Source organism: Cyprinodon tularosa, unplaced genomic scaffold (genome assembly GCF_016077235.1).
Source record: "Cyprinodon tularosa strain WSP-4 unplaced genomic scaffold, ASM1607723v1 ctg308, whole genome shotgun sequence".
In the NCBI taxonomy this organism is placed as follows: domain Eukaryota; kingdom Metazoa; phylum Chordata; class Actinopteri; order Cyprinodontiformes; family Cyprinodontidae; genus Cyprinodon; species Cyprinodon tularosa.
In genome coordinates, this window is record NW_024039017.1 from 605,606 (window position 1) to 624,629 (window position 19,024).

Consider the following 19,024-nt stretch of genomic DNA (forward strand, 5'->3'; position numbering starts at 1 on the left):
TGCAGAGATGTTTGATGAGTGAATGTTGATTCTTTCATTTGTATAGTGATTTATTTTTCTGGTAAATAACATGGATTTATACTGAAAAAAGGGTAAAGAAAGGTTGAACTAAGGAGGGAAAAAGACCAGATATGAAAGGAGGATCTCTCACTTCACTCTGCAGCTCCATCACTTCTTTAGCATGTCTCGTCTCCAGAGTTTCCGGCAGTTTGGAGTAAAGCGATGTAGATGTCTGCTCCTTCGCCTCCTGCTTGTACTTCACCTGATGCAGAGAAAGCAGCAGCCTCACTCAGCTGCAGGCTTTAACCATCATCCTCAGTCTACTCTGCAGTGAACTCTTCCATGTTTTCTATGGAGCCTTTTTATCTGGCTGATAAACCACTGTGACATCACCAAGCAGATTTATCAGCTCTGGACCAATCAGATCTGAGCATGCCGCCCTCACATACTTAACATGTTTGTTTGGGAAGTTAAATAAATAACTGAAACTTTTTTTCTTAACCATTTTCCAAACCATATTTAAAATAAATATCCAGACAAACTACAGAAAGAACAAATGAATATTTTTGTTTTTTTTTAATGGTAATCCAAGAACATATTACGTATTAATTTAATGTGAAATATCAGCTAAAAACTGCTTTAAAACATAGCCTATGGAAGAAGTTCAGGGCCACTAAAAAATAAAACAAAAATAACAGATTTTTCAATATTATTTTAGTTCAATATGGCTCAATAAGGTAAAAAAATCTGACTTTAATTTCAGAATTTTGGAATTCTGTCAGAAATCTGAGATTAAAGTCAGAACTCTGACTCAGAACTTTTCTTATACTGAAATAAAATTAAAAATAAGTTAACCTTTTTTATTTTTTCAGTGGCCCTAATCCTCTTCCATAAAAACACATCTTTAATCCTCTAGCAGACTTTTTATTTCCCTCCAATAAGAGATAGCAGACATCAGTAAAACAGGTTTTACCTCACTGTGAATTTCCGCCATTTCTTTCACAAACTGCGTCTCCAGAGTTTCAGGCATCAGCGAGTAAAGCGTGTTTGGTAGATCTTCCATTTCTTTCTTGTACTTCACCTGCAGAGGAAAAAGAAGCAGCAAACATGGAGGAGCGGCGGTGGAAACGAGGAGCAAAGGGTTTCAGTGAACGTAGCTGCACCTCGCTCTGCATGTCCAACACCTGCTTGGCCAGATGCATCTCAGGCGTCTCTGTAAGGAGGTGGTACAGGGAGGAGGACACCTCCTTCTGACAGCCCTCCTTATACTTCACCTGCATCATAGAAAAGAATTAATTGGTACAGCTTTAGAAAAAAAAAAAACACTCAAGCTCATAACTCCAGACATGAAAGTAATTCTTAAAAGCACAACTCAGAGACATGTTACCCTGGACATTCATAAATAACTAAAAATCACATCTGAAAGCATTTCGATAAAGGTCATTTTTCATCTGGGCTTTGAAGGTATGTAAAGTCACGCATCAGAAGATTAAAACCTTTATTTTATTTTCAGTATCCAAATGTGCAATACATAATCATCATCACCCACTCCCATGATGTTTAGCGTACCGCGCCAAGCCAGCATACCTTTAGTAATACGCATTATATAGAGTTTCCTCTGTCTCCGCTCTCCTTACGTCCAAGCATGCTGTTTTATTTTGCGACTTAGTCAGGTTTTTGTTGTGTTTTTTTGCATAAAACAACAAAATCATTCACTAGGTTCGCTACATGCATTAGGTTTTAAAAACAAAAACATTGCATGTCCGTTAGATGAGGATCTTATTAAAGAATGATCAGCAATTTTTCACAATAAATTTTATGTCAACCCAACTGACAGGATGGGAGATTTACTTATTTTTTGTTTGTTATATATGAGCGACATGCGGATGATTTTATTTTTATTTATTTTTACAGCACATAAAGAACTACTGAAATTATTTTCAGATTACACAGAAATAGATTAATTAATTCCGTGGGGGAAAATGAATGCTAGCAAGGTAGTTTATGCCACCACATTTGTCTGAGTGGCATGTTGAAAATCAAAACTTTTAACCATAATTGATGATGAAAACAACGAGTCCCCTAAAACTGTCTTATTTATTTTGTCTAAGCAAATTTATTAAAAGTTTGAAGAGGGTCAGAAAACCTGCAAAATTTTAGAAAATGAAAAAATCTATCATGAAAAATCCATCTAAGTATGGACTGATTACTGTCTTCAGACAATATCTAAGTATCCTAGGTCTGGAATAATGAATAAATAAATAATTCATCGTAATTAAGCAATTATTGAAATAATCAACTGATATAGAAATCGACTAATCGTTAACTGGAGTATAGAGAGTCTAAAACCTGCTTTTAGCCGACAGAGCGACCCACTTAGAGCAGGAATTATAACAAAATTGATAGAGCAAACCTGGTGATAATTAAATTTTTTGCATAGAAAACGTTTTCTCCTTTAAATACTCTCTATCCAGAGCTCCAAAAGCAGAAACGTTTTACTTTCACCTGGTTTAATTCTGTAAAAATCCTCTATAGGAACCTTTGGCTATCCGTTTATTAATCCATTAATCGAAAAATTAATCAACAGATTAATCAATTTGCAAAATAATTTTAGTTGCAGCCAGTTAAAGCCTTATTGAACCCTCATAGTCTGATTATGTGGATAAAAGTGAGACTCTCTGCATTTTTGGCTGATATAAAGCAGGATGCTGTGGAGAAGAGCTCCTCCTCAGAAAAGAAAATTTAATATTTATCTAAATGTTGCAACAGCTAAAAAGCTTTTAAATTCTCCAAAGAGTTTTGGTTTGTTACGTCTCCAAACCAGAACTCAGAATTCATCTCTCCTGCTTTACTTATTCTGCCTCATCAGTTACTACTTATATATTTGATCAGCTTAAATCCATCCTATGCTTTTGTCTTAAGGACATCCTGCTGGGCGCTTCAAACCTTGTTATTAACTGACATCTATCAGCGGCCATCTGTCTGCTTTCTACACACATTCTAACACATTTCTTCATGTAACGTTTTTAAGGTGCAAACCTGAACATCTGAAGAGAAAAAGCTGCAAAGGATTATAGAGAACATCCCAATAAATGTATGGATGCATCATTCACTGTGACCTGAGGAGAGTTTAATGGTATTTCTCTGTTGGAAAGGAAAGCAGAGATAACGGGGACTGACCCAAAGGAGGGAGCTTCAGTAGAAGCCTCTGCTGGACTTTCTGTGCCCATAGGATTTAAAACTGGTTGTTTCTTATGCACAGATGTTTAAAGCTTGTGTTATCACCAGGTTTGCTCTATCAGACGATGTTAAAGCAGCTTTTAATCGGCTGTTCTTCCATATATTTTCTTCATTAGCTGTGGGTCAAATGATGCTTTCTTCACCTGACTCTGGAGCTCTGTGACTTCTTTGGCCCGTTCAGTCTGCAGCGTCTGAGGAAGCGTGGAGAACAAACTGGACGACAGCTGCTTCTGAAGGTCCTCTTTGTATTTCACCTGCAAGGACGACATCTGGTCAGTGAGGAAACAGCAGCTTCAGCTGTATTCTGGGTCCTACTGATCGATCAGGCATCAGTGGTTCTTTTTAGAGCCATGGTCAGATGTAAAAATTCATTTTGAAATCTCACATCTCAGTTTAGAGGCAATAAAAACGATAAAAAAGGCAGAAAAATAGAATATTCAGCCTAAAACATTCATTCTTCTATTACAGTGCAAAAAGTGAACAAAAAATGTGTCACTTTTATCAAAATTCATAAATAAAATGCATTTATTAAAACCTATAGATCTTTTTATCATATGTCATATATATATATATATATATATATATATATATATATATATATATATATATATATATATATATATATATATATATATAGGGGCTTAATCAGCCTGCTGCATTATTATTTTTAGGGTCACAGGCTGAAAAAGTCCATCCTCTAAACTTCTGCAGGTGTGAGCGTGTTCATGAGTGCTGGAGGCACCGGCCTCCAATTAGCATGGATGTGTGTGTGTTTGTACACCTGTCCAGCCCTCAGAGTGAGGACCATTTTTTCAAATTTACCATCAAATTGAAGACCAGTTGTTGCAAAGTGAGGACATTTTGCCATTCCTCAAATGCTATTTTGCTAATGGTTAGGTATAGGGCTAAGGTGTCAATTGATTAGGGTTAGGGTGAGATATGAATTGGTAATGGTAAGGTTACGGGTTAGTTTTAGGGCTAGGGCTTAGAAAGGGTTGAAAATGACTGAAAATCCAGGGAGTTCAATGGGAATCAACACCTGGTCCTCACTACGATGGCAGAATGAGTATGTGTGTGTGTTACCTGGCTCTGGATGTGAGAAACCTGCTTGGCGTGTTGGGTCTCCAGGGTTTCTGGCATCACTGAGAACAAACTGCTGCCGGCCTCTCGCCTCCCTGACTTCTTGTATTTAGTCTGAGAATCAAAGTTCCTGTGAGTTTAAACATCTTAAACATGCAGCAGAATCAGATTAAGATGTTGGACCAAATCTTTTTTATTGCACATCTCTCCCAGAGTTTCCCGGCTTCAGCCGTCTGCTCTCACCTCACTCTGCAGCTCAGAGACGGCTTTAGCAAACTTGGTCTCGCTGGTTTCTGGCAGCTGAGCGTAGACGCTCTGAGACAAGATCTTCTTCCCCTCCTCTTTGTACTTGTTCTACAATCACAGGCAGAAATACCAGGTGGAGGATTCATCTTTTTTCATGCAGGACGAGCTGCCATGTTTAGAATCTGTTTCATCTATTTGACTTCATCTGTTTTCCTTCTGCGATTTGTTTGTGACTCAGTCAGTTTGTTCAAACCCATATTTCTACACATATATTTCCATTAATGTTATATTCTTAGCCAAAGACCTTATACTGTGGTTCTGATCCGAATGCAATTGATAACTTTAATATGTGACAGATTAGGGTTAAAGTAAAACAGAAAATCTATTTAAAGCAAAGTTTGTCAAAGCGAAACACAGAACATTAGGAAATTAGAGAGATTAAAAGGAGATGGTTTATAAGAGTATAGCCACCATCTTTGTTTCAATTTAAGATGTAGACTGCAAAGACTCGTTCCCAACAGCTTCAGACTGAACAACATAGACAGGTATCGGGTATTACAGGCTAACAAAGAACTCAAATGACCTCCATTCCAAAGGGACGGACGGATTAGTCCGGTTCAATTTACATGTTTTCTAAGCCAAAACAAAATGTTTTTGGTCCACTCTATAAAACCTCGAACTCAACGCTATTCCTGACGTTTTGAATTGAACAAGCTTCCTGGATGGGAAGCGAAACGCCTTCAAACTTGGAAACAAAGTCCACCGGATTCTTTTTTAACTTTTTTTGGAACGGATTGGTAAAACAGCAGAGGCTTAAAATGTCAAAGGCTGTAAAATGATCCAAATTTTCTCTGTTTTCTGTCAGGTCGCCCATCCAGATGTTCTGTTTCCATCTTTCCCTCCTCCTTCTTGTTGGTTATCATCTGCCTTATATTTAATTTCCATTCATTTTCTCCCGTAACCTTAATTCTTATATTAATTCTAGTGTTTGTTTTTGGCACCACTTTAAGCTTTTAATTCAGGTCCTGCTTTAAACCAACCCGTCACCATTCAAACAGAACCGGTTTCAGCACCAGTCTGTCAGAAAACGTTGCTGCTAAATGGAAAATTTCTTAAAATATATAAAAAAAACTAATAAAAGGTTAAAATATTCATTTACTTTTAAAAAAGTTATTTTTTACTTTACGAATCTATAAGGGATGGAACAGCATACAGAAATATAAAACCAAAGGATAGAACAATCTGGCAAAAATGATCTAAAAATGAGTAAAAATGTCTTAAATTAACCCTGTAATGCCAAATGTATCATATTTGATACATATGGTTTCTGAAATGTTTTGCGTCTGACACCTTCTGCATAATTTAATGGTAAAAACTTTGCTCAATATCCTATTGTACACATTCAGATATACCTGATAACAGAGGGCAGAAGACTACACAAAAAATAATCTTGACTTATCGCATAGTAATAAATTATTAATATCAAAAATTTATTTCTGTTTTTTTTTTTTTTTTTTTTTTTTACATATTTTGTTAAAAGGGCAAATAAGGAATTCAAACAAAAAACAAAGATTTTTCTGTTTTGTTTTATTCTTGGATCGGGCTTTAAAGGGTGAAGTGTATTTATCCTTAATTTGATTAGTTAAATAAGATGATTTGCCAATGGAAATAATATTTTACCCTTAAAATAAGATAACCAAGTATTATGGACTAGAAATAAGACAATGCAATTGTTTTTTTCTTATTTTAAATGTAAATTGTCTTGTTCCATTGGCAAGGTGTCTCAAATACTTCCTCAGTTCAAGAAAAAATGCACTAAATCTAAGAAGAAAAATTACCTATTGAGATTTACATTTTTTGCATTGTGATTCCATATAACCAGTTTAAACACCAAAGTGGGAAGAAACTAGTTGCTAATTGTCTCTAATAGTAAAACTGAATGACTGCACCTGATGGGTCTGAAGTCTGATTTTAGATTAACTCTAAAATCATCATTTCTTCCTCAAACAACAGATGAATCCTAAATCTTTCAGCCTACAGATGGATTGTGTGTAAATGAGCCGATTTCATATTTTAATGCCACATTCATGATCACAGCAGTAAAACTATTGATCACTTTACTCTAAGCTTCAAATATTATCACTAAACCAGATGCAGGTTATTGTTGCGGATTATTGAGATAATGCAGCTGCAGCCTTCCTGGACCAGATGTCAGTCATCAGTGAAATAGTTAAACCTTAATAAACCTCAGCTTTAAACCATCTACTAACAGTCTATCAGCTGATTTAAATGCATTGTTGTTTCCTGAGTCTTTGCTCGTACCTCGCTCTGGATGTGGGCGACCTCTCGGGCAAACTGGGTCTCCAGAGTATCAGGAAGCAGGTGGTAAGCTGGACACTGCAGATCCTTCTTCAAGCCTTCTTTATAAAGCAGCTAGGAGACACAATGGAGCCCAGATTATCAAACAGAGTAATAATCTAAAGCATGCAGTGATCACAGGTCAGGTGTTCATTTATTTCCCTTCATTATGCCCTCATATCAAAGCTGCTAACATGAAGCAGAGGCGCTGAGCATTTTAAAGACAAAGAAGTGACCATCCACCTGGCTTTGCAGCTTTGACGCCTCCTTGGCGTGTTGCGTCTCCAGAGTTTCCGGCAGGCTGTGGTACAGAGGAGTGGAAGTCTCTTTCTTACTGGCTTCTTTGTATTTTGCCTGAAAGGTAAAAACAGTTTAACTTTAATGATCCTCTCCTGAACAGTCTGGGCTCCCCATAAGTTTAAATTCAGTCTGATTACAATCTAAACTACAATAAATAAATAAATTAAAAGACAAATAATGGTGGCAAAGAAATGCTGGCTAAAGAGAAAAATGCATAAAAAAAGAAAAAAAAAAGAAACAGGAATTATGGGACAAAGTGGAGCGGAGGAAGAAATAAGTTTTTTTGAAAATGTTTTAGAGATAAAAACTTTGAATGTGTGTGTACTTAACCTTTTTACTCTAATCCAGGCCTGGATTATAATTTATAATTCTGGGGCAGCCTAAGAGATCAAAGGCTCATGTGAAAGAATCTATGAAGGAAATTAGTCGCTCACTAAGAGCAGCAAAAAGAAAGCTATAAGAAATCACCAGTGTTGGGCAAGCCACTTGTCCAGTGTAGTGAGCTAAGCTATCAGTTACTCAACAATAAATTAAGCTTCACTACACCAAAGCTACCACCTAAAGAATTATAGCAAGCTAAGTTACACTAATGTGTTAACAGTAGCTTAACTACATCAGAAGCTACTTGCACCAAGCTAATGTCAATTCAAAATGAGTCTGACACACTGGTTAAAATATTTATTAAAGATCAGCCAATGACATAACACAGTGTAAACATTGCTTCATGATCAGCATATTAAAATTTTTTTTGGGGGCAATTAATTTAATGCTTATTTATTTATTTATTGAGCATTTATTTTTTTATGTATTTATTTTATATACGGTAGAGCTGTTCCTCCATAAATAAAATATCTTATCTGTGCAAAGCCTAAAAACAGATTTATGTAAACATCCTGTCAGGTAAACTAGGCCATGAAAATACAATATGGAAGTTTCACTACTGCTCTCTAATTAGAGTATCTTAGTGGCACATATGGAAGAATTATCCTGCCATAATGCAAGAGCACATCATTTCAATTTGAGAAAAGAATTTCATCTTCTTGCACTCAAAACTTATAATGCTCACACTCCAAACAAGCGCTCTCTCTAAAATCTTTTCTCCTCTCTCTCAAATCTTTCTTACTTCTCTCAGATTTAATGCTTCTTGCACAGATATTCTCCTCTCGCTTGCCTCCTTCTCTTCGCGCACAAACCGCGCTCTGCTCGGGTCTCAGATACGCTCGCAAACCCATAGGCTCTGCTTGCGGATTTGTTTTGCTCTCTCTCAGACTGCAGTTGGATCGTCGCCTAGCAACTATTCCAGCCAATAGAATGACAGCCTGGGAAAGGGTGCGCTTGTTTAACCCTACGGAGTGTGCCTGTGCTACTACGCCACTTATAAGAGCATCAACTGAAACTGCTATTTACAGTAGTTTTGTGGCTGATTGTTGTTTCAAAATAGAAAACCTGGTTTAGTTATGCCCTGGATTTTGTAGCGTTTGTGGACGCTACGTCGCTACTTGATCAAAACAATAACGTCGCTACAGGAAAGTTACTTGATAAATAAAGCAGCGACGCTACGGTCAAGCTACTGGAAAATGTAGTTAAACTAATAGCTTCGCTACATGTAGCGGCGCTACTGCCCATCACTGGAAATCACGTCCACTCTGAAAACACTGGCCGCTCACACTGAGCCTGGTTCTGCTGGAGGTTTCTTCCTGTTAAAAGGGACCTTTTCCTCTCCACTGTCACTACGAGCATGCTTAGTGTGAGGGATTGCTGAAGAGTCAGTGAGTCGATGCAATAAACTGATTTTCCTTAGATAGAAAACTTTGAATCAATCTGACTGGATGATCTGGTGAACTGGAAAGTGCCTTGAGATGACGTGTTGTGAATTGGCGCTATAGAAATAAACCCAAATTGAAATTAATTTAAACTCAATTACCATAATAATTGTTTAACATAAGAATATTACTCAACATTTTATCAACATTCTATCATAATACCACTGAATAACAAACCTTTCAACAAAATGTCGATTACAACAGAACAAGAGTAATCACACCCTTCTCACTGTCTTTCCTTGCCAATATGCTTATCACTGACCACTGGTAGGCTATGCTTTTTACTGAAAAGGCAGAATCACATAATTAGGTTGTTGCAAAAGCGAAAAGGCTTTTCAGTCGAGGTGGGACGGTCCTTATATGGGTAAATGGGAGAAAAGCCTCAAAGTTCTGTTTTAAAATCCCTGTTTATACATTTATAACCACTTTAAGACCTTCATATTTTATGATAATGTGTGCATCTGTAGCAGCCCATTTTGAAAATAGCTACTTAAGATCCAAACTGACTGAACTTTTTACTGAAGGCGGTTCTACAAAGCACTTCAAGAAGGATCTTTGCTTCAGGGACGACAGGGTTTTCGAGTGCAAGCTCCGACTCCAGATTTTATTGCCTACTGTTGGTGGTCAGACGCCCGGTGGTGCCAGTGTATGGCAGCCTTGGTGCTGTCAGTGAGCCCCAGGGCAGCTGTGGCTACAATGTAGCTCACCACCATCAATGGGTGAATGACTGAATGTAATGTAAAGCACTTTGGTCAAGTCTCCTGACTAGAAAAAGCGCTAAATAAGTACAGGCCATTTACTGGGCAGTCTCTTAGGGGAGGGTTGGTAACAATTTAATACATACTATTTTTATTTCATTTGATCAATAATAAACAACTAGCAATGAATGAAGCAACTAAAATTAATAAAAAAGAAAAGGAGTACAAACTTGCATCTGTCCCCAAATCACATACAAAGAAAATTAGCTACTCAGCTCTTCAGACTTTTATAGAAACAAAACCCAGAGCATATATGGAGCATAACGTGCACAGTTGAAGACTTATCCTTTACTTTTCTCATAGAACTATGCCTGGAAGCGGCCCTGGTGACACTAACACAGCCCCATCAGTCCACCCACCTCGCTCTGCATCTCCATCAGCTCTTTAGCATGCTGGCTCTCCAGTGTCGCAGGAAGCAGAGAATACAGGTTCATGCTCATCTCTTTCTTCCCGTCTTCTTTGTATTTGACCTTGTTAGGAAACCGAGTGCAGAACAAGGGAAGAGAACGGGAGGCCGTCCATTACAGTTAATAATACAGTCAGAGAGACAGAGGCTGCTTTTCCACATGTCATGGGAGTTAAACAGGCAGGAATCAGGGTGAGTCCAGGAAAATCTGATCAATCTCACCTCACTGAGCATCTCCATCTGCTGTCGGACAAACTGAGTATCGATGGTTTCTGGCATCAGGTGGTAGAGACTGGAGGCGTCTTTCTTCTGATTCTGCTTGTATGTCAGCTGGAGGAAAAATAACACAACTAAATACAGTGAATGAATAGCTAAAGGCTAATGAAGTTGTGGAGTAAATAATGTTGAAGTATGTCTGTTCTTAGCCTCACAGGCTCCAAACGAAGGTCATGAGAGAAAAGAATGAGTTACACAGCTTCCTTCATGGTGAGAAGGGGAGGACTGATGTTTTGAGGAGATCCATCTGGCCCGTGAAAGATATATTAACCTAACAGCGAACAACCTTGATGATTCAAGTTGTTTTTCCTCCAAATGTCCGTGTGTGAGAAAGTTCTTTATGTAGGGGTGGGATAGTTCCAAGAGAGTATTGGGAGTTGCTGTATAAAATTATGTACTGAGCTTGTCCCGGTCAGAGCTCTATCTCTCAGTCTGAGGACGTTAAATAAATTTTCTCTTGCAAGAGTCTCAGCTTCCTCGTCAACTCCACAAAGGGATAAAAGAAATCCAAAAAATACAAAAAAGCTGAATGAAGATTTGCTTTCGTAAGAGCAGGACTTTGAAGAAAAGGAGATTTTAACATCTTAAAGGGACTTTTTCTGATTAAAGATTCAATAAATGAAAACATAAGTATTTCTTCATCCCCTTTCATGACATTTACAGTTTAGGTTTCTCGTTACATAGCTTTTTGAGGTTGATAAGATAAGGGTTTCTCATCAATGAAAAGAATAAGATGATCAATAAAAATTAAAATAAGAATTTGATCAACTTTTACAGTTCATTAGGTATTTCACAGCCCTCCCACTCTTATAATCAAATGATTTTTCGTTTAAAGAAAAGACCTGAAATCTGCACCTTTTAGTTCTGATCAGAGTGACTCTGGGAGCCAAAGCAACCATCGTACTGCGGTGAATCAGGTTTGATCCACTGCTGGAGGTAAATGTGTCTGCAGGCTAAATCACCAGGCTCGTGGAATAAAGGGCTAAAGGCTAACGGAAGTTCATGAATGGTAATGGAGAAATGACAGACTGTTTAAATATGCACTGTATGAAGTCTAGGGGTGTGAGAAAGTGTCATCATTGGTTATTTCTACGGTAACTAGGTGAAAGCATCAACCAGGTGCTGCTGATTAAAGGCACTGATTGCCCGATCATTGGGGCCAAGGAACTGATCTGCTGATCTAAAGCATGCAGCTGTGTGAAACACAATGCCAAGACAGAAAGACATCAGCAATAACCTCAGAGAAGCAACTGCTGCTTCTCAACAACCTGGAAATGAATCAAAGGCAATTTCAGGAATAACTGAAGCCATAACTTTCCAGGAGTCGACATCTAAGCCAATACAAACGCAAATAAGACTAAGGAATACTGTGAGATCTCACAAGATCCGTCTGCATAAGATCCTTCTGCATAAGATCCGTCTGCATAAGATCCGTCTGCATAAGATCCATTTGCATAAGATCCGTCTGCATAAGATCCGTCTGCATAAGATCCGTCTGCATAAGATCCGTCTGCATAAGATCCGTCTGCATAAGATCCGTCTGCATAAGATCCGTCTGCATAAGATCCGTCTGCATAAGATCCGTCTGCATAAGATCCATTTGCATAAGATCCTTCTGCATAAGATCCGTCTGCATAAGATCCGTCTGCATAAGATCCGTCTGCATAAGATCCGTCTGCATAAGATCCATTTGCATAAGATCCGTCTGCATAAGATCCGTCTGCATAAGATCCGTCTGCATAAGATCCTTCTGCATAAGATCCATCTGCATAAGATCAGTCTGCATAAGATCCTTCTGCATAAGATCCTTCTGCATAAGATCCGTCTGCATAAGATCATTTTGCATAAGATCCGTCTGCATAAGATCCGTCTGCATAAGATCCTTCTGCATAAGATCCGTCTGCATAAGATCAGTCTGCATAAGATCCTTCTGCATAAGATCCTTCTGCATAAGATCCGTCTGCATAAGATCATTCTGCATAAGATCCGTCTGCATAAGATCCTTCTGCATAAGATCCGTCTACATAAGATCCATCTGCATAAGATCCTTCTGCATAAGATCCGTCTGCATAAGATCCTTCTGCATAAGATCCGTCTGCATAAGATCCGTCTGCATGAGATCCGTCTGCATAAGATCCTTCTGCATAAGATCCATTTGCATAAGATCCGTCTGCATAAGATCCTTCTGCATAAGATCCTTCTGCATAAGATCCTTCTGCATAAGATCCGTCTGCATAAGATCCGTCTGCATAAGATCCTTCTGCATAAGATCCGTCTGCATAAGATCCGTCTGCATAAGATCCATTTGCATAAGATCCGTCTGCATAAGATCCTTCTGCAAAAGATCCTTCTGCATAAGATCCGTCTGCATAAGATCCGTCTGCATAAGATCCTTCTGCATAAGATCCGTCTGCATAAGATCCGTCTGCATAAGATCCTTTTGCATAAGATCCGTCTGCATAAGATCCATTTGCATAAGATCCGTCTGCATAAGATCCTTCTGCATAAGATCCGTCTGCATAAGATCCGTCTACATAAGATCCTTCTGCATAAGATCCTTCTGCATAAGATCCTTCTGCATAAGATCCGTCTGCATAAGATCCGTCTGCATAAGATCCGTCTGCATAAGATCCTTCTGCATAAGATCCTTCTGCATAAGATCCGTCTGCATAAGATCCTTCTGCATAAGATCCTTCTGCATAAGATCCGTCTGCATAAGATCCGTCTGCATAAGATCCGTCTGCATAAGATCCTTCTGCATAAGATCCGTCTGCATAAGATCCGTCTGCATAAGATCCGTCTGCATAAGATCCTTCTGCATAAGATCCGTCTGCATAAGATCCGTCTGCATAAGATCCTTCTGCATAAGATCCGTCTGCATTAGATCCGTCTGCATAAGATCCTTCTGCATAAGATCCTTCTGCATAAGATCCGTCTGCATAAGATCCGTCTGCATAAGATCCTTCTGCATAAGATCCGTCTGCATAAGATCCTTCTGCATAAGATCCGTCTGCATAAGATCCGTCTGCATAGGATCCTTCTGCATAAGATCCGTCTGCATAAGATCCATCTGCATAAGATCCTTCTGCATAAGATCCGTCTGCATAAGATCCGTCTGCATAAGATCCTTCTGCATAAGATCCGTCTGCATAAGATCCGTCTGCATAAGATCCTTCTGCATAAGATCCGTCTGCATAAGATCCGTCTGCATAAGATCCTTCTGCATAAGATCCTTCTGCATAAGATCCGTCTGCATAAGATCCTTCTGCATAAGATCCTTCTGCATAAGATCCGTCTGCATAAGATCCTTCTGCATAAGATCCGTCTGCATAAGATCCGTCTGCATAAGATCCTTCTGCATAAGATCCGTCCTCATAAGATCCGTCCTCATAAGATCCTTCTGCATAAGATCCTTCTGCATAAGATCCTTCTGCATAAGATCCATCTGCATAAGATCCTTCTGCAAATCCATCTGCAGTTGCAATCGCACCGTCAAGGAGATCCGGTTTGTCGAATTAAAATATAGTAATGACAGATAGGTTACAACAAATTAGAGTATAATTCTTATCATTCCCAAAAAACTAAGACCGTTTCTTTAAATTATTGGATGCAAACTATTGGGCCTTTAACATGAGGCTTAAAAGCGAATCTCAAAACTTCAAAACCAACTTCTTATTGCAAGCATAGATGAAGAGATGCTGAGTTTGGATGTAGAGAACAAACCCATTTAGTATGATCCTAATTATCCCTATTTAAAAGACACGCAATAAAAAGAAAATGTTTTGGCAGAAATGTGTGTGATTGATGCTGATGGTGAAGTTTAATGATGTTATATTAAGTTAAGTGTTCATCACTGCATGTTTTTCTCCTATGAATTTAATAATAATGTTGTGCATGCTCGCCTTGAGCTTTGAGGAAGCTGGAGCAGAGCAAGATGGGAGGAACAGCCGAGGATAAAGGCTTTGCTTTGTGCAGGAGGTCTGGAGCGCAGCGGGCGGTTACAGAGGATGCAGGATTTCAGTGTCAACCTGCTGTAGATTTGCCTAAACCATCAACAGGACAATGCTACCAAACACAGCAAAGAATCAAGGTGCTAAATATGGCCCAGTCAAAGTACAGACTTCAAGTTTATTAGAATACTGGAGCCCTTAGAGAACTGTGTAGAGAAAATAGCTGCAACTTTTAACGAAGTGAAGCAAAGTAGAGAGAGTGGGCCGACATTTCTCTAGAAAGATGTGAAGCTGGGAAAGTTTTGCTGCTCCAGGTAGTTCAACAAGTTCTTGGATCATTGGCAGTACAGTATGTCTCATTACTGAATTCATCTAATGGTAGGTTTGTTCAGTTGGTGAACCAGAGCTTACCTGGCTCTGCAGCTGGGACGCCTCTTTAGCGTGACAGGTGTCCAGGGTCTCAGGTAGAGTCGAGTACAGGGAGTTCATCGCTTCTTTCTTTCCTGCTTCTCTGTACTTCATCTGAACATGAACCAAAAGAAGAGATCCTCCATGTTTAAAACATTTTTATCTGCAGCAGTTTTTTTTCTAAAACTCCTACATGGAGACGTGTGTCATCTGCATAACTGATGACTGAGACTGGATTCTGACTTCGTTTATCCTGCCCTGCATGATGAGGAGCTTATTTCGCATATGAAGCTGAGACAGTCTGATTTCTTTCATTACGTAACAATGAATATTAACCAGGATGATCTTCTCCTCACCTCACTTTGCAGGTCAGAGACGGCTTTAGCAAACTGAGTCTCTGCTGTTTCTGGAAGTTGAGAGTAAAAACTCTGAGACAGGTTCCTCCTTCCTTCCTCTTTGTACTTGTTCTGGATAAAAAAGGGACCAATATAAAATGAGATTCAAAGACTCATACTGCTTTGCAACAATCTCTGGTCACTGCACTGTAAAAACAATCTAAGTAAAAATTTCTTAAATTAACTGTATTTACCCTAAATTTGAGTAGGTAAATGAGATAGTTTGCCAATGGGATGAGTCATTTTACTCTTAAAATTAGATAATTATATAACATGCACATGAAATAAGACAATGCAATTGTGTTTTAAGTGTAAATAGTCTTTTTCCATTGGCAAGATGTCTCTTTTACCTCCTCAATCCAAGAACAAATGCACTTATTAAAAAAAAAAAAATAACTTATCTAGATTTTGTTTTTTTCCAGTGTGATCATAGCAAACCCCACTGAATTTGAGAAGCTCTTGTCTTTGATCCGGTTTCTTATGCTAAATTTTAAAATACAACCATCAGATAGCATTGAGTAAACATTATATGTCAAATAACAGGCATCATATATTTATTAAAAAGGGAATAAACTCAAATGAAGCACATTCTAAGGCCCTTCCAACCGTTTGGGGGAACCTCGTGTTTATTCTATCTCTATCCAATCATTTGAAAAAACAAAGATTCAGGATACTAAACCTGACTCAGCAAATTAAAAAACAGTTTTGTTTCCTGTAGGACCGTCGATGCTTAAAACATATATTTACAAGTCTTAGTTCATCGAAAGCAAATTTTCAGAGTTGATAAAAAAAACAAAGAAAAAGAAACAGAAATCTAACACATTTGGAGATTTTTTTTTTCCAACCGTAGAATCTGCCTTTTTTATTGTAAAATTAGCTGAATCCATCAACTATAAGAAAATGAAGCTTTAAATACAGAGTAATTAAATCACTCCGTATTTAGTAATTAAACATTAAAGAAAATCAACTATACACTATCCCAATCATCTGAAACCCAGTGTTGCCTTTGCTTACCTCACTCAGCATCTCAGTCATCTCTCTGGCAAAGCTGGTTTCTAAAGTGTCTGGCAGAGTCGAATACAACGAGCTGGACATTCCCTTCTTCCCGATTTCTTTGTATTTGATCTTTGGGGAGAAAAAAAAACATGTTACACAAGAAAACTTCACCATTAAAAACAGCAACATATGTCCAACATTATTATGCTAGTCTACACTCAACAGTCTAGAAATAAGTCAGCATTTTTTGAATTAAGTGTATTTACCCTTAATTTCAGAAGGTAAATAAGATTATTTTCCAATTTTTACTCTTGAAATAAGATAATTAGAAAATATGCATTTGAAATAAGACAATCAATTCTTATTTTAAATGTAAATTGTCTCGTTCCATTGACAAAGTGTCTCACTTACTTCCTCAATTCAAGAACAAATGCACTTATTTTAAGAAAAAAAATATTCATTTAGATTTAGATTTTTTCCAGTATACTAGATAACACCTGCATATTAACTTGTGGTGTTCCACAGGGTTTATAACTCAGTCCCATTTATTTGACTACTGCCATAAAAATAAGTTTCATTTCAATCAAACACAATAAGGTCACACATACTGTATATTACCCACTGTACACCTCTATAGGTCTAGATCTTGCTTAGTGATCTAAAGTGTAATATAATGCCGGTACATATAATTTATACATTTTGTGACAAAGATGGCTCTAACCCATTTCTGGTAGAAATACAATTCTCTTCATTTTGTAGCTAAGTATACTGGGAGAATTATAACAGCTTTGATTCAGCATCAAATAAAAAAGTCAAATCATTGTAAAAGGCTGTAAGTGTTCAAAACGTTTCTTTTATTTTCTACATGATATCATTACATTTTCAATATGGTTGTTCATTTTTCTTATTAGAAATCTTCATTTTTTTTTAAATGAAGACCAACTTTTAATTAAGATTGTTGGGTTACCTTTGTGTGTCCTGCTCTCAGAACGTTTGACCTGTTGGTCCCTAAAATTTAAGAAGGATCCTTGGCAACGAGTATATTAAAGGTTTATTCTGGTCCTAATATTAAGCTAAACTTAGCATAAGGTTGAGCACAAACTTTTCTATTTAAAAGTAAAACAAAACTTCATCCACCTGTCAGTATCAGATGAATAAATGTCCAAATACTAAACGGTTTGTGATGTTTTCAATAACCCTGTATAGTTAAGCTTCTAGGTACACTGTAAAAATGTTATAAAAATGAGTAAAAATGTCTTGGATTAAGTGTATTTACCCTCAATTTGAGTAGGTTAATAAGATGATTTGCCAATGGAATTAATATTTTCGGTCAATAAGATATTAGATAAGATGCTCTTAAAAAAGACAATGCACTAGTTTTCTAAATGTAAATTATGTTGTTCCATTGGCAAAGTGTCTCACTTACCTGCTCAATTCAAGAAAAAAATGCACTTATTTTAAGAAAAATGGCTTCTTTGGATTACATTTTTGAAGCGTGGATTTTCAAAGCTTGCGGCTGAGATGGTAACATTTTGATCTCTGCAGGTTCTCAAGTAATCTTCCTGCCTTAGTCTGAAATAATCTCTTAAATGTGACAATATTGGGCCAATCCCATCGTCTGAGACAGAATTGATAATAATGTATTAATCATATATGGAAGCCTTCTCATGGGCTGCTCAGTGGCGCAGTGTGTGCTGCCTTGCAGCAAGAAGGTTCTGGGCTCGATTCTCAGCCTGAGTACTTTCTGCATGGAGTTTTTCGCTGATCATGCTTGGGTTCTCCTACAGTCCAAAACATGACTGTTATGTTAAGTAGCTTCTCTAAATTCTCCTTAGGTGTGAGTGTGTGCATGAATGGTTGGTTGCCCTGTGATGGACTGGCGACCTGTCCGCCTCTTGTGTGATGGAAACCTTATGAGCCTCTTTCCTGTTGTAAAACAGGCTGTGGTTTACACACTGAACCAGGAGGAAGATCAGTCCATTACCTCATTGAGCAGCTCTGCAGCTTCTTTGGCTCGCTGTATCTCTATGGTGTTGGGGAGCTGGGAGTAAAGGTTGGTCTTCATCTCCTTCTTACCAGCCTCCTTATATTTAACCTGCAGATTTAAACCACAGTCCTGCATGAATGCATTCCTTAGTGCTTCTTTGTTGATGCACATTTAGACTTTTTAGGCTGATTTAAAAAGTTTTCACTACATCTGATCAGATGATTTCATAGCTTCAAATACATAGAAATCTGTAGTTTATTATTAAAATGTTATGTAAAGCTTGCATGTATGATTGCGGTTATGGGCGTACATCACTCTGCAGCTCTGACAGATGTTTGGCCAGCTGTGTCTCCGTGGTCTCAGGCAGCTGATGGTACAAACTGCTCTGATTCGTCTCCTTCACACCTTCCTTGTATTTCACCTGAAAGATGATGCATCCTATCAATATATCCTAAAAGGCATTAACTTCAGCACATTGTGCTGTTTCACTTTCCATCTGCATAAAAAAAGGCTGATTGGATAAAAACGTCTAAAAATAAAAGACAAAACGGTTGGCAGGAAAAGACCATTCAGTCCTTAATACAAAGTGAAATAGCTGCTTCTGATGGGAAATCACACAATTATCAATGAATAGAAAAATAGTAAAACGTATTTCTCCAGGGCAGATATGGATTATTAACAGAAAACAAAGATGTAAAGATTTGCAGGTATTACATGTTAAATAACTCACTGATACTGAGACAAAAACTCTAAAATAATGGTATTGTGTTTACCATGAAGTTGGTTTGATTCCTTCATAAA

At 37.8% G+C, this 19,024-nt stretch overlaps 1 protein-coding gene across 3 annotated transcripts in view; it reads right to left on the bottom strand.

Moving 5' to 3' along the window:
• nebl (nebulette) overlaps positions 1-19,024 on the bottom strand; it is a 170,978-nt gene that overhangs the window by 61,452 nt on the left and 90,502 nt on the right. Inside the window, exons 4-18 of one of the 3 annotated variants that reach the window (XM_038292111.1) lie at positions 18,534-18,644; positions 18,221-18,331; positions 16,255-16,365; positions 15,202-15,312; positions 14,849-14,959; positions 10,434-10,541; positions 10,165-10,275; positions 7,168-7,278; positions 6,889-6,999; positions 4,564-4,674; positions 4,324-4,434; positions 3,384-3,494; positions 1,164-1,274; positions 974-1,081; positions 152-262 (exon numbers count right to left, since the gene is read on the bottom strand). The exons of the other annotated variants lie outside the window; for them this stretch is intronic. Of the exons in view, the coding sequence (XP_038148039.1) occupies positions 152-262; positions 974-1,081; positions 1,164-1,274; positions 3,384-3,494; positions 4,324-4,434; positions 4,564-4,674; positions 6,889-6,999; positions 7,168-7,278; positions 10,165-10,275; positions 10,434-10,541; positions 14,849-14,959; positions 15,202-15,312; positions 16,255-16,365; positions 18,221-18,331; positions 18,534-18,644 (1,659 nt within the window). The remainder of the gene's footprint in view (positions 1-151; positions 263-973; positions 1,082-1,163; positions 1,275-3,383; positions 3,495-4,323; positions 4,435-4,563; positions 4,675-6,888; positions 7,000-7,167; positions 7,279-10,164; positions 10,276-10,433; positions 10,542-14,848; positions 14,960-15,201; positions 15,313-16,254; positions 16,366-18,220; positions 18,332-18,533; positions 18,645-19,024) is intronic. 3 annotated transcript variants of the gene reach the window in all.